The following is a 15,867-nucleotide window of genomic DNA, read 5'->3' on the forward strand; positions in this document are numbered from 1 at the left end:
CCAAAGTTTTGCACAAAAGGTTTCATCCCACAGCCTGGAAAGTGGATGCTCTTTCTTTCAATTGGAGCAATCTTCATGTGTATGCCTTTCCACCTCTGCCTCTCCTCCCAAAGGTACTCCTAAAGGCCAGACAGGACAAGCCAAAGATGATTTTAATAGCTCCAGATTGGCCTCAACAGCACTGGTACCCATTACTGAGAAGTCTGGTACGGGAGCCTCCATGGCCTTTGCCTTCGATTCCACACCTGCTGTCTCAGGAGAACAGTCATTTACTCAATGTCAAACTTCACTCTCTTCACCTAACAGCCTGGCATATTCTGTTTTGAACCCTGGAGGGTCCCAACTTCCGCAGCAAGTTTTGAATGTTATTTTGGAAGCCAGAAGGCCTAGTACAAGGAAAGTGTACGCAGATAAATGGAAGAGATTTTTATTTTGGAGTGCAGCAAAGGAATTTAATGTTTCTGAGCCTAATTTAAGTGTGGCTCTTCAATATCTTACTGAGTTACTGGACAAAGGTTTGTCCTTCTCTTCTATTAAGGTTCATGCTGCAGCAATTTCTGCTCACTATGACTGTGACCCACCATTGTTTTCTCATCCTTTGTTCAAGCAATTTCTTAGAGGGGCAAAGAATATAAGACCCCCACGTAGAGCTCCTACTCCTGCTTGGGATCTCAATTTTGTGTTGGAGAAACTCACTCTACAACCTTTTGAGCCTGCAGCTACTGCCGAGTTGAAATATTTATCATGGAAGACTGCTTTTTTGTTGGCCATTACCTCTGCAAGAAGGGTTTCTGAATTACAGGCCCTTATGTCAGTTGAGCCTTTCTTAATTTTCCATAAGGATAGGGTATCTTTGCGTACTAATCCTTCCTTTATGCCTAAAGTGGTTTCTAGTGTGGCTTTAAACCAAACTATTCATTTGCCTACTTTTTATGCAAATCCCCAAAATAAAGGGGAAAAGATTTTGCACACTTTAGAAGTACACAGGCAGTTGCGATATTATTTGAGCAGAACTAAAGGGTTCAGGCAGTCTCAGCAGTTATTTGTTTCTTTTGCTTTGAGTTCTCAGGGCAAGCCTGTGTCAAAACAAACTATTTCTAAGTGGATTGGGTTTTGCATTGCTTTCTGTTATTCCCATCATGGTAAGGAGATTCCAGCTGGGATTAGGCCTCATTCCACTAGAGCTACTGCCACTTCGACAGCTTTTTTAAGGGGGGTGGCAACTAAAGATATTTTGGAGGCAGCTACTTGGAGTTCAGTGCATACTTTCTCTAAGCATTATCATCTTCCACTTTACTCTAAATCTAGGGCTGGTTTTGCCACTGCTATTTTACAGAGCATTTTGGCAGCTCCTGCTGCTTTATAGTTTTGCCATCCTCCCTTACCTCTGCTTTGGGATTCTACCCAAGTGTAAGGACTGCAGCAATGTGAGATGAAGAACATAGTACAGTTTTGTACCTACCATAAATGTAGATGTTCGAAGATCCACATTGCTGCACTCCAATTCCTCCCTCCTTCCCCTCTGTAGTTAGAGGCGGTTGTGTGGGTTGGGTTGTAAATATTGTGTATATTGTATATATTGTACATATTATTAGTGCAAGGGTGGTTGGTTGGTTGTTTGCTGTCTTTTGGTTTTGACCTTTCTTTTTAGGGTCTTCTGACATCTGGGGCAAGAAAAGACTGAGGATATGACGTCGGTCATGCGCATTTGTACCCTGACGTCCTGATGTCAGTCTTATGCGCCTTGACCGACGTCAGCCTTATACTTTGATATTCGGGCCGACCGAGGACAGCGGACTACCCAAGTGTAAGGACTGCAGCAATGTGGATCTTCGAACATCTACATTTATGGTAGGTACAAAACTGTACTTTCCATAGTACATGAAATCTTGCAGAGTTGCAATTCCTTTTGCAAGAGCAGGTATGATGAAAAACTCTGGTCTCTGTCAGGCTTATATCCAGTCAGACACGACAAGGTTTTGATTGCATTGTGCCAGTAAAGAGAATCATTCCCCAAATCTGAATTGCTAAGCACAAATGTAGATTTTTTTTCAACTGGATTGCAGTTTCTCTTTCAACACTTATCTCAGACTATTACTTCCATTGTTTTGTGTCATGCATGGTGGATCACTTTCATCTTCCTTCAGTGCAGGACATGTGTAATTTTCCATCTGTTTATTTATTTGGCTAGCACTGAATTCCTTCCTAAAGGTGTTACAAGTAGTTCATGTTCATGTTAAACAGTACCCTATGTGACATCTACGAAAGTACAGAGAAACATAATCTTTTCAGCTTTGCAGTTTGCGGTTTAAAATATGAAACTGACCACTCCAAAACTATCTCATTTTTATAAGCTATTCATCTCCTGGTTTGTTTGTACTAGCAGACATTCTGAGCAAGTGAGATGGCAACTAGACCCAAAGTTGCCACAACAGTTCCTTATCCTGGTGTTTTCACTTTCCTGAAGTCAGGCAGTTTGTGGTCAGTTGGTTGTCCACCAGCTTTACATCAGAATTCCAGTTTAGGTTTGAAGAATTGAAGGAAATATGCAACAACAAGGATATATAAGGGAGGCAAAAGTGTAACTCGGTCAGTGCATTCCTATGCAGAACTTGTGTTGGTACCTCAAGGGGAAGAAGCCATTACTCTGTAGTTACTGACCAGAAGGTATCATTAAGGCTGGTATAACAAAAATTACTGATACAGTGAATGTATCCTCAAAGATCTGCTGTGCTGGAAGTTTGCTGTTGTATAATTCTTCAGCTTGCATGCCAGGCCTGTGCATATTCTGTTTGGGATAAATGCTTTCCTGTTATAGTACATTAGTCTAGGATTGCTTGATTATTGGTTATTTTATTTCCAGAAGTTCCCCTCCTTATAAGTTACAGATTGTTAAGCCATTCTGCTGGCATAGAGAGTTTAAGACCTAACTATAACCTAGTTGAACCAGGTTTGGTTAGTGGCTCAGGTTACTGATTGAATAGAATTGAGGGATGGATGTGCCTATCTCAGGGGTGGGTGGGCAATTACCTGGGCATTCCCAGTGCAATCCTTGGCGGAGACTGGGAATGTTGTGTGAGGGAGGTGTTGCTTAGGAAAAGGCTGGGTGGTGGGCATGGCTGAACTTCCACAGAGGTGGGGTTATATGCTTCACAACCCCATTGTACACCCACCCCTCGAACATCACCATTAACCTCAGTGTGAGGGGATGTAGTAGGTAGGGCATAATCAAAAAATCCCCCAATGGAATGAAAACAACCAAGACCCTCAAGACTCTCTTAGGCTGTACAGCCAGTCCCAGCATACAAGAGGAAAGTCCAGGGAGTTTGGAGTTGCCGGTAGACCTGGTGTGTATGTGAGGCAGTGAGCAGCAAGGCTGTATAGTGATGTAGGGGCCCACAAAAAATTATAGATTGGACCAGCTGTGTGAGACAGTTCACCAAGTCTTGTATAGCTTTGCCTGTTCATTGCCTGCTATGCTCCCCTGTAACCCTGAGGAGTGGAAAGATTGAGGAACTTTAATTTGATTTTCCAGTATACACACACACAAACTCTCTTTATTCTTTGTTGGATGAGTTGTGTAGATGTAAATTTGCTTTTACCATTTATAGTTTTCATGATCTGTACTCCTGGGACACAGAGAGATCTTGAACATTCAGGTTGCCATGATCACATTCCCAGCCATCATGTTATTTATCAGGAATTTTTCCATACTGGTCAATGTGCTGTAGAGTATAAAAATACAATTAAGAGCAATAAGTACAACTAAATAGAAGTATCTTTTTATCCAGTTCCCCCTCTTCTTTTCTCTTCAAGAGAACAATTTTTGGGATTATTTGTATGTCTTAGATGTCATTCTGACTATGGCATCTCACTGTGATAGAGTTGTTAAGTCTAGTGAACTACTAGCATTTGTGTATACTGACATGAAAAGAGGGTCTTAGTGGTCTCTCAACACTGTATTGTGTTTGACTGGCACACTATTGTGTTCTGACAGAAAAGTGTAACAGAAAACTTTTAAATCCTGTAAATAGTCAACTGCTTGGTGTTTGAAGAGTTTGTTTTCATGCTCATCTTGCTTCCAGAATGTGTCATGGATGTACATTCACCATGCACTGGTGTTTAAATGCGTCATGGATATACATTCACCATGCACTGGTGTTTAAATGTGTCATGGATATACATTCACCATGCACTGGTGTTTAAATGTGTCATGGATATACATTCACCATGCACTGATGTTTAAATGTGTCGTGGATATACATTCACCATGCACTGGTGTTTAAATGTCTCATGGATATACATCCACCATGCACTGGTGTTTAAATGTCTCATGGATATACATTCACTGGTGTTTAAATGTGTCATGGATGTACTTTCACCATGCATTGGTGTTTAAATGTGTCATGGATATACATTCACCATGCACTGGTGTTTAAATGTGTCATGGATATAAATTCACCATGCACTGGTGTTTAAATGCGTCATGGATATACATTCACCATGCACTGGTGTTTAAATGTGTCATGGATATACATTCACCATACACTGTTGTTTAAATGTGTCATGGATATACATTCACCATGCACTGGTGTTTAAATGTGTCATGGATATAAATTCACCATGCGCTGGTGTTTAAATGTGCCATGGATATACATTCACCATGCACTGGTGTTTAAATGTGTCATGGATGTACATTCACCATGCACTGGTGTTTAAATGTGTCATGGATGTACATTCACCATGCACTGGTGTTTAAGTGTGTCAATGATGTACATTCACCATGCACTGGTGTTTAAATGTGTCATGGATGTACATTCACCATGCACTGGTGTTTAAGTGTGTCAATGATGTACATTCACCATGCACTGGTGTTTAAATGTGTCATGGATGTACATTCACCATGCAGTGGTGTTTAAATGTGTCATGGATATACATTCACCATGCACTGGTGTTTTAATGTGTCATGGATATACATTCACCATGCACTGGTGTTTTAATGTGTCATGGATATACATTCACCATGCACTGGTGTTCAATTGTGCCATGGATATACATTCACCATGCACTGTTGTTTAACTGTGCCATGGATATACATTCACCATGCACTGGTGTTTAAATGTGTCATGGATGTACATTCACCATGCACTGGTGTTTTAATGTGTCATGGATATACATTCACCATGCACTGGTGTTTAAATGTGCCATGGATATACATTCACCATGCACTGTTGTTTAAATGTGCCATGGGTATACATTCACCATGCACTGGTGTTTAAATGTGTCATGGATGTACATTCACCATGCACTGGTGTTTAAATGTGTCATGGATGTACATTCACCATGCACTGGTGTTTTAATGTGTGATGGATGTACATTCACCATGCACTGGTGTTTAAATGTGTCATGGATGTGCATTCACCATGCACTGGTGTTTAAATGTGTCATGGATGTGCATTCACCATGCACTAGTGTTTAAATGTGTCATGGATATACATTCACCATGCACCGGTGTTTAAATGTAACATGGATATACATTCACCATGCACTGGTGTTTAAATGTAACATGGATATACATTCACCATGCACTGGTGTTTAAATGTGTCATGGATATACATTTGTTTAAATGTAACATGGATATACATTCACCAAGCACTGGTGTTTAAATGTAACATGGATATACATACACCATGCACTGGTGTTTAAATGTGTTGTGGATGTACATTCACCATGCACTGGTGTTTAAATGTGTCGTGGATGTACATTCACCATGCACTGGTGTTTAAATGTGTCGTGGATGTACATTCACCAATCACTGGTGTTTAAATGTGTTGTGGATGTACATTCACCATGCACTGGTGTTTAAATGTTTCGTGGATGTACATTCACCATGCACTGGTGTTTAAATGTTTCGTGGATGTACATTCACCATGCACTGGTGTTTAAATGTGCCATGGATGTACTTTCACCATGCACTGGTGTTTAAATGTTTATTTGTTTACCAGATAAGTGGACTGGTATGAAGACTGTTTTAAGCCATGACCTTGGTCAAAGGAACATAATTCAACAAATATTGTTCATGAAATAGAAATTATAATGAGTAACATATTATTGATTAAAATAAATGTAATAAGCAATAGCAAGATACCAGATAAAATGTGATAACTAGCATGCATTGTTTTAAATAAGTTACCCAAAGAGTGACAACTTAACATTTTAATTCATACTACATAGTATATCTGACTTGTAAACTGTGTGATACTCAGCCGTTTACTTGAAACACTGACATTTATAAACAGATCATTGCTTTATATTTAAATATTAATCAGGTGTGACATGAAGACTAGGTGGCTAGAGAACAAATGTCATCACTGTGTGACATGAAGACCGGGTGGCTAGGGAACAAATATCATCACTGTGTGACATGAAGACCGGGTGACTAGGGAACAAATGTCATCACTGTAGAGATTGTGGAAAAGGCTGCTAACAGAGACCGGTGGGCATAAATGTTAAAGGTTTTTTATACTCACTGTAGCAGTAATAAATTCAGTTAACCAACCATTATAGCAGACATTGGCAACCTGTATTTTGTCTCTCTGCTTTTACCAAGTGACACAATGAACCAGTATCATTTATGTTGTTGGCAAATAAAAATGCAGTGGTCAGTGCACATCTACAATGTGAAAGAACTACTAATTATATTCACCTATCCAGAAAAAAGTAAACTGCAGGTGGCTAGACTGACTTAGGTTGACTGTGTCATGGGTATCATTAATGGATTCTAAAGTGTTGCTCTTTGGAGTACTTTTCCCTTCTACTGCATTTTCTTTGGAATTGTATCCTATGTGGCTGTGTGTGGTACTGTGATCAATGGTGCTTCCTCACAGGTCTAGAGTCTGGAGTCGTTTTTGCTAGTTCATATGCTTCAATTGTAGGTACTCTAGTTTCCTTACAAAAAGATCTTGCTTTTAATTTGAGTTTCTTCTCTTAAACTCCCTTTGTGACCTAACTAACAAGACATCTGGTTTACAAATTATTGAAGTAAATCAGCCCGATTACTTTGTATACTGCAAACACCTCTTCAGTGTAAGGTGTTTTAGTAATATAATTAATTTCCATATAACAGAATGTTTTTGATAGTGGCCGCTCTCATCTGCTTGGGCTGGTGAGATAAAGAGCTTTCTGGGTTGTGCACTGCTGTTCATTCTTGTTTCTTTTGGGAAACTTTGAGGATGAAATGATATCCTTTATGGTACATGGCTTCTTGGTGTAGAAAGTAGTATAAACGTTTTTTGCTACGATATTGCTAGAAGAAAGGTTACCACAGTTAGAAAAGGACTTTGCTGTATGCCAGTACTACATGTAATTCCTGTTGCAGAAGCCTTTCTGCTGAGTACTGACATCCCTGTATTGTTTTTATTGGAAATGATAACCACTATGATTAAGAATTTGTTAGAGGAGTATATAATTAAATATGTTTGTAGCTGTGTGTGTGTTTGTGTGCGCGCATATGCAGAGTTAAGTGCCAACATTTGCATGGCCCGTTTTCTTTGTATTTTACCTAATTACTTAGGAGGCTGAATTGTGTGTGTGTGTATATATATATATATATATATATATATATATATATATATATATATATATATATTCCAAATCCAGATATAAAATGGGAGCAAAGTTTTGCTGAATAATACCTATTTTTCACATCTTTACAATCTCTCTTGGCTTTCCTTGCAACAAAAAAAATGCAACTGTCATCAGCTTATGAATTTCCCCTCAGCTGCCCATTTCCTAAAACAGTATGGAAAGTTGCCTCCCTGTTTAGTCATAAGCCAGATTACCATCTTTGTGGACTAATGAAGTAGAAATTAAACCTTTAAATATTCAGGGTTGGAATGAAGTGGTAAAATAGTAAAAAGTAGCTGTGGTCCATTTCATATAGCTACTGTAATCTGTGCATCTCAGGAAAGGCACTATGCAGAGAGCACAGGTACCTGTCCACTGACACCATAAGTGACTTTGAGGGTTACAGCCATAGCTGAAGTTTGAGAATTTGTAAGCAGACTTTGGTCTTGCTTAGTATCCTTCTGTCTGATGATTAGATTCAAAAATGTGGAGTAGTTTTGGCACTTTCTACAATGATCTACTTTTATTGTAAAAGCACGTGTATCTGATGTTCATCGTGTTTCACTGTTGCAGTCATTACAATTGGGTTATCCTGCTGGCAGGCTACCCGCATTCGGCCTGAATTCCAAAGTCTAGGTCTGGCGTCGGTTGCTGTCGCCTTCTCCCTGACGTCAGTGCACCAGGGGTATAAAAGATGCAGCCGACGCTGTTTTCTTCAGTCTTTCTTGCCGTGCGGTGCCCAAAGCAAAAGAAGCTCACAAGTGCCGGTCGGCCGACTCATGAGATTTTCATGTTAGAATTTCAGATCCGAAGTCTTCATTTAAAGCTAAGTACCCCATTGGGGAAACTTTTTTCTTGCTCCAGACCGATGTCAGAAAAAGTTAATAATTGTATTTCTTGTGGGAAGCAAATACCTCATAAGGACTTTCATTCCTACTGTATTCCTTGCTTAGGCCCTGACCACGACGTTGCTAATTGTAGGTTCTGTGCTAGATTTAATTAACGCACTATTAAGCGTCGGTACGATTTTGCATTTCAGTATTTTGGCAGAAGATTTAATTGCACAATGTCATCTGATAGCCATCTGATAGCCATCCGACTACCGCAATTCACAAGAAACGCAAGGAAAAAGAAAAGGACAAGCATCCGAGGTCCAAAACTTCTAAGCCAGTCACCGGTTCTCAGTGAGGCGCTTTTGCAGCCCCTGACGCCCGCTACTTTAGAGCCGCAGGCTGCTACCAACTCCCACGTGGAGCTAACTAGGCTTCTGGAAACTCAAGGTATTGGAACCTCGGAAACTATTCCATCAGATGGGTCCAGAGCCGCTGAGCAGGCATCGGTTTCTGAGGGTGTTTTCAGGCCAAAACAGTTATATGTAAAAACGACTTCAGCTTCAAAGGTAAAGACTAAAGCACCTTTAAAGACAAAGAAACAAGTACAGCAGCCCCATAGACAGGCCTCCATCCCTAAAAAACAGATGCTCAAAATGGCCGAAGACCTAATTACTTTGATCAGGGGTTCCCATCCCCCTCCTGATAAGAGGCCTAGGCAAGAGGCAGAATATGAATCGTCAGATCAAGTTTCCATTTCTTCTGATTCCTCTTCTGATCAGGGATACTCTCTTCCTCTGTATGAGGATTCTGATGCTGAAGAATCTGTCCCTTCAGCCTCTCCTCCTGAGGGTTATTCTTTTGGGGTAAACTCTGCATTCCATGAGGGAGCATTTTCACTGGGAGAGCCAAGATTTTTCAGAATCTAAGAAAAGGCTCAGAGACTTCCTTTTACTGCCTCAGCACAGACCCCTTGCTATTCCTCCTGTGTTAGACATTGTAGATGATATTTTTTTCAGAGTCCAGTCTGACTCCTGACTCCTTGCCTCCAGCTCCTGTTAAGCCAGACAGATACTACAGGGATCCTGATTCACATAAATTTCTTTTTAAAAACCCTGCTGCTGACCCAGAAACTATCTCTCAGGGTCCCAAGGGGGTCAAGGCTTCCACTGCAAAAAAATCTACCCCCTCAGACAGGGATTCTAGGGCACTGGACAGATGGGGAAAAAAGATTTACACTTCTGCTACCTTGGCTATAAGGGCTTTAAATTGTCAGTTTCATATGCTTAAATATCAGCAATATATTATGTCACTGCTTAAACAGAAAATGTTGATAAATTCTGAATGTGCAGAAAACAAAGAAATGCAGAATTTATTGCATGCAGCTGAACAAGTTGGAAAGCATACTTTGCAATGTGGTTTTGATTCTCTGGAGGCCTCCTGCAGGGCCACTGTTACGGGTTCTGTCATCAGGAGGCATGCTTGGTTAAAGGAACAGAATCTGCCTGATCATGTTAAAGCAAAATTATTAGATGCTCCATTACAGCATGATACCTTGTTCGGTGTTAAAGCAGAGGAGGTGTTGAAGAAAATGGAGGACAAAGCAAAATCTATGCAAACAGTCAAGGATTTTTTTACAGGTACAGCCTCCAAGATTTAGCAGACACTGGCCTACAAAGAATTGGTCCTTTCCACTGTCAGACAGGGCACAAAGGGGCAGATACAGACGCCCTAGAGGCAGGCCCAGCCCCAAGGCACATACAGGGCTAAACAATGGGGTGCTTCTACCTCCAAAAGCGGAGATGACAAGTCACAGCCTTACAGGAAACGGTCCCAATGACTTCCCCCTGCCTGTGCCAAGCACTTATCTTCTGGCAGCACCTTTAGGGGGAACACTAGCACTTTTTCATCAAAATTGGCACATAATAACACAGGACAAATGGGTCTTGAACATAGTGTCACAAGGTTACAAGTTTCGCTTTCATACCCTGCCAAGGGCTCACGGTTGGCCAGACCTGCCAAAAAATCAATGGGCAGAGGCACAAAAGCAAATTTCATCCCTCATGGACATGAGGGCCATTCAGCAAGTACCAGAGCAAGAGCAGAGACAAGGATTTTACTCAAGGCTGTTCTTGGTGCCCAGAAAGGACAAAGCCTGGAGACCAATACTGGACCTATCTATTCTAAACACATATCTGGATATTCCAAAATTCAAAATGTTGACTCTGCAGCAGCTTCTGCCCATGCTGGGCAAGAAGAATTGGCTTGTGACTTTAGACCTAAAAGAGGCATACCTGCATGTCCCAATCAGACAATCATGCAGAAGATACCTCAGATTCATAGCTGGCTCAATGCACTACCAATTCTCTGCACTGCCCTTTGGCTTATCTACTGCGCCCAGGGTCTTCACAAAATGCCTGGCTCCAGTAATTGCATTTTGCAGACAAAGAGGAATACAAATATATCCTTACTTGGACGACTGCCTCATTCAAGCAGAGAACAAGGACATCCTACTACAGCATCTGGTGTTTGTAAAAAGATTGCTAGCATGCCTAGGGTACACGGTAAACGAAAATAAATCAAAACTTGTACCCTCTCAAGAGATAATATTCCTGGGTGCAAGCTTAAATACAACTGCCCAGATAGCTTATCTCAAGCCAGACAAACAAAGGCAACTGACTACTTCTTTCATACTGTTGGCAACAAAGGTCCAGTTATCTGCAAGAAAAATTCTGCAGGCTTTGGGCTTCATGGCACCCTGCATTCTGCTAATTCCATATGCAAGACTGCATATGAGGAAACTTCAATGGTATCTAAAAGGTGTTTGGACTCAAAATTGCCACAGCCTGGAAGCAATAATTACCCACAGTCCCTGCCTGCAACAGGAGTTTCGATGGTGGGCAAAGGCCTGTCACCACAACAAGGGACAGCCATTCACTTTACCCCCAGCCAGGCAGACATTAACAACAGATGCATCAGATTATACCTGGGGGGCCCACATGGCAGGAAGATGTATTCAGGGTGCATGGTCCGCAGACTAAATGCATCTACATATCAATCAAAAAGAGATGCCAGCTGTTCAGAATGCCCTGACAGCCTTCAAGGATCTACTTCATCCGGGACAACTACTGATAAAGACGGACAATACCACAGTCATGTGGTACATAAACAAGCAGGGAGGCACTCATTCCTACCCCCTTTGCAGACTGGCCATGACTTTATGGGACACAGCATTGACTTACCAAGTACATCTGCAGGCACAATTCCTGCCAGGAAAGATAAATACTCTGGCAGACGAACTAAGCAGAAACCTCTTGGATCCCCATGAGTGGAAATTGGATCCACAAGTCTTCAGCATGATAATAAGGAAATGGGGATGCCCGGACATAGATCTATTTGCCTCCCCTCACAACTGCCACCTACAGAGATTCTGCACAAGGGCTTATCACAAGCAAGCATGGAAAGTGGATGCTCTATCTTTCAGCTGGAAAAACTTAACAGTATATGCCTTTCCCCCACTGCCCCTCCTCTCCAAGGTACTCCTAAAGGTCAGACATGAGAAGCCAAAAATGATACTGATTGCCCCAGACTGGCCCTGCCAGCACTGGTACCCAATCCTAAGGAACCTGTCTCAATACGCAACCTGGACATTACCTCAGGTTCCTCACTTACTGTCCCAACAAAACAATCAGATCCTGCACAGCCAACTCAAGACCTTAAATCTGGCAGCATGGCAGATAATGTAGTCATTCAAAACACCCCTCTTTTTAAAGCGGTCATGGATGTTATTTTGGAAGCCAGGAGGCGTAGTACCAGAAAATCTTATGCTGAAAAATGGAAGAGATTCTGTGCTTGGAACCAGGCACAAGGGATTGACATGATTGTACCAAATATTCCTCAGATTTTGCAATACCTAACTGAGATGCTGAACAAAGGCCTATCCTTTTCTTCAGTTAAGATTCATGCTTCTGCCATTTCAGCTCATTACAATACAGAGCCACCTATTTTTTTCTCATCCTTTACTAAGGCAGTACCTCAGAGGAGCCAAAAACTTAAGGCCACCAAGGAGATCACCAATACCTGCATGGGACCTCACTTACGTCTTGGAAAAACTCACCTTGCCTCCTTTTGAGCCAGCCAATACAGCTGATATAAATGTTTTATCCTGGAAAACAGCTCTGCTCCTAGCAATAACCTCTGCAAGACGAGTCTCAGAGCTACAGGCACTCATGGCTGTGGAACCTTTTATCATTTTCTATCCAGATAGGGTTTCTCTGAGGACAAACCCGACATTAATGCCTCAGGTAGTGTCCATGGTGGCCCTTAACCAAACTATTCACTTGCCTACCTTTTATCCTAACCCACAGAATAAGGGTGAGAGACTTCTGCATTCTTTGGACATACACAGACAGCTGCACTTCTACTTGGACAGAACCAAAGCTTTCAGAAAGACTGAGCAATTACTAGTGGCATATGCTGCAGGATCACAAGGAAAGGCCATCTCAAAGCAGACAATTTCAAAGTGGATAGGCCACTGCATTCGTTTCGGCTATTCGCAACATGGCAAACCAGTGCCTAAGACCATTAGGCCACATTCAACCAGAGCAGCAGCCACTTCAGCAGCCTAACTCAGAGGAGTACCAACCAAAGACATTTTAGAGGCTGCAACATGGACCTCAATGCACACTTTTACAAAGCACTATCACTTACCACTCTACTCTAAATCCAGGGCAGGCTTTGCCACTGCAGTTCTGCAGGGCCTCATAGCCGCTCCTAATCCTATTTAGCTCCAGCCTCCCAACCTCAGCTTTGGGATTCAACCCAATTGTAATGACTGCAACAGTGAAACATGATGAACATAGTACAGTTGTGTACCTACCATAAATGTAGATGTTAGAGTGTATTCACTGTTGCAGTCCAGGTTACCCACCCACCATCCCCCTTATCTTTGCTGAGACTTATCTGTACATCTCTATTCTATAAAACCTATGTGGTATATTTGCTGGTAAAGGAATGAATAATTTACTTTGGTGCATGTATGTTTTATTGTCATATTTTTAGCCTACCCTCTTGGGGGCACCTGACATCTGTGGCAAGAAAAACTGAAGAAAATGGCGTTGGCTGCATCTTTTATACCCCTGGCGCACTGACGTCAGGGAGGAGGCGACAGCAATCGACGCCGGACCTAGACTTTGGAATTCAGGCCGACTGTGGGTAGCCTGCCAGCAGGATAACCCAATTGTAATGACTGCAACAGTGAATACACTCGAACATCTACATTTATGGTAGGTACACAACTGTACTTTCTTCACCAACAGTTCTGTGGTGTCCTGACATCTACAATATCTGTACAGAATATTCAAACTATATCTGACAGAAGTCATAGTTGCACTGAAACTTATCTTTTTTCTCTCTTAACAGGTAATTATGAAGTCCTGCTCAGGTATAGACTACAAAGAACTGTATTATTTCCTCAAGACAGTTGCAGAAAATAGGATACATTTTTTGGAAGGAACATCAGAAGACCTGTCTTCCTCAGTGAGAGCTGTGCCACCCTCACTGTCAATTTTGGGGCCATGGCAGGCAGTATTTGATTTGAACAGAGTTGCAGATGTATTGTCATCACTGATTGAGAATGAGGAATTCAAACAGTTGGATATAGAAGAGTTTTGTCCACAGCCAACATGTCTGTTGGAGAGTATTAAAGAAGCAAAAGACGCTGTGTTATGATTGCAGAGATATGACTGCATGTGTTTGCTGAGAAATGGTAATATAAGATAAAAGAAAGCTTGTACATGTCAAAGATTTTCATTTTGTCTGTTTTAATACACATATATTTCAAATGGCTGTGTGAATCACTGTATATGCAACACAATGGAAGAGCCAATAAACACCAGTTATGTCATCAAGAATCAAACCTAATTTCTTAGGTTTAGAAGAAAAACAATGGCTAGGCCATATTTTTGTGGCATTTTTTATTAGATGTTTTTGCCTTCTACACTGTAAAGATGATCATTATAGAGCACACACGTTTCATGTGCTTCATTTGTTTTGTCATTGTTCAGCATTTTCTTAAGTGTTAAAGCCTGCTACTGGATTCTGTCTGTCTCATCTGTCTTTTGGAAATGAAGCCTCCTACTACCAGAACTATATATTTAGTTACTACAAAGTTACACCTTCCTCCCCACATTTTCCACAGTTGTGCAGTATATATTTAGTAGGCTATTTAAAGGCATTCCCCCTGACAGAAGTCTTGGTAAGTGTGGATATGGATGCAGTGGTCAGTAGTGTGAACCTTTCAGAGTACATGCTTGTTGTAATATAGCATGTTACAGAAGCATATATTCATGTATTCTTGCTAGGCTAATGACCCAGGGGCCACTCTAAGCCCAGCCAAGTTTTTCTGAAAGAATAATGACATCCTATATCCACATAGGACATTGAGGCCACATAGGACATTGAGGGCCAGGCATTCATAAGCTATGTCTGTCCATTAAGGGACAAGGGTGCCAGGCCTGGTGTAAATTTCCTATTCACCATCCACTGGTCTAGGTTGCACTTAATTGAGTAATAGACGAACCAGTTCCACATGGATGGGAAACCTGTTCCATAGGAGGGTCAGTCTCTGGAACACATTGTCTCTCCATCATGTTCTTTTTAAGTCAGAGACAAAATTCAGGTCCCTAGACCTTGTATTTCTGGTACCGTTTGACCTAGGAATATGCAGGACAGTCATAAGAGTGGGGTTTGCAAATGACTTGTAAGCCAGGCACAGATCAATGCTCAGCAATCTACAGGAGACTGAGTAGAGCGAAAGGGCTTTAAGGAGCTCTGCATAAGGCAGGTTTGTTATGCTTGTATTCTTTTGTAAGTACCCTCTGGGGTCGCTCTGGTTCCCTGTTGAAATATCGGCACTCAGAATGCAGAGTGACAAAAAGCCAAAAAAAAACACACACGAGAAGAGCGAATTTCAAAATTCGCTCTTCTCCTTAAGACGTCTTTTTCAAGGGGGCAAACCCCTCTGCACGAGCACTCACACCCCTCAAACCTACATATACTAACTCTGAGATTGCAATATCTTGTGGAAAAGGGAATACTCTAATAAATGTCATCTCGGACTGTAGTAAGTCTGATCTTTTGGCCATTCAGTGTCTGTATTTTGAGACTCACTGTAGTGGATCCCAACATTTTAGTTACCAGTTGCTCTATTTGCTGCATATGCCTGGTCAAGTATGTACCAAAAGGGAATATTGTACTCTGTGACTGGTCTGATAAGTGCAAGTACAGTGGGATAATGACCTCTTTGGACCTAGATGCCATGCCCTTACTTAAAAGTTGTGCAACATAACAGGATTTCCTCACCACTGTGGCACATGGTAGTCAAAGGTAAGGCTACTGACTATGTGCGTAC

At 41.5% G+C, this 15,867-nt stretch overlaps 1 protein-coding gene across 6 annotated transcripts in view; it reads left to right on the forward strand.

Moving 5' to 3' along the window:
* JMJD4 (jumonji domain containing 4) overlaps window positions 1-14,368 on the forward strand; it is a 381,468-nt gene extending 367,100 nt beyond the window's left edge. For all 6 annotated transcript variants that reach the window (XM_044065866.1, XM_044065868.1, XM_044065864.1 and 3 more), the window contains one exon: window positions 13,878-14,368. In XM_044065866.1, coding sequence (XP_043921801.1) covers window positions 13,878-14,186 — 309 coding nt within the window. In that variant the 3' untranslated portion in view covers window positions 14,187-14,368. The remainder of the gene's footprint in view (window positions 1-13,877) is intronic.
* Window positions 14,369-15,867: the final 1,499 nt, after the last annotated feature.

Source organism: Protopterus annectens, chromosome 3.part0 (genome assembly GCF_019279795.1).
Source record: "Protopterus annectens isolate FY-2018-M chromosome 3.part0, PAN1.0, whole genome shotgun sequence".
NCBI lineage: Eukaryota > Metazoa > Chordata > Ceratodontiformes > Protopteridae > Protopterus > Protopterus annectens.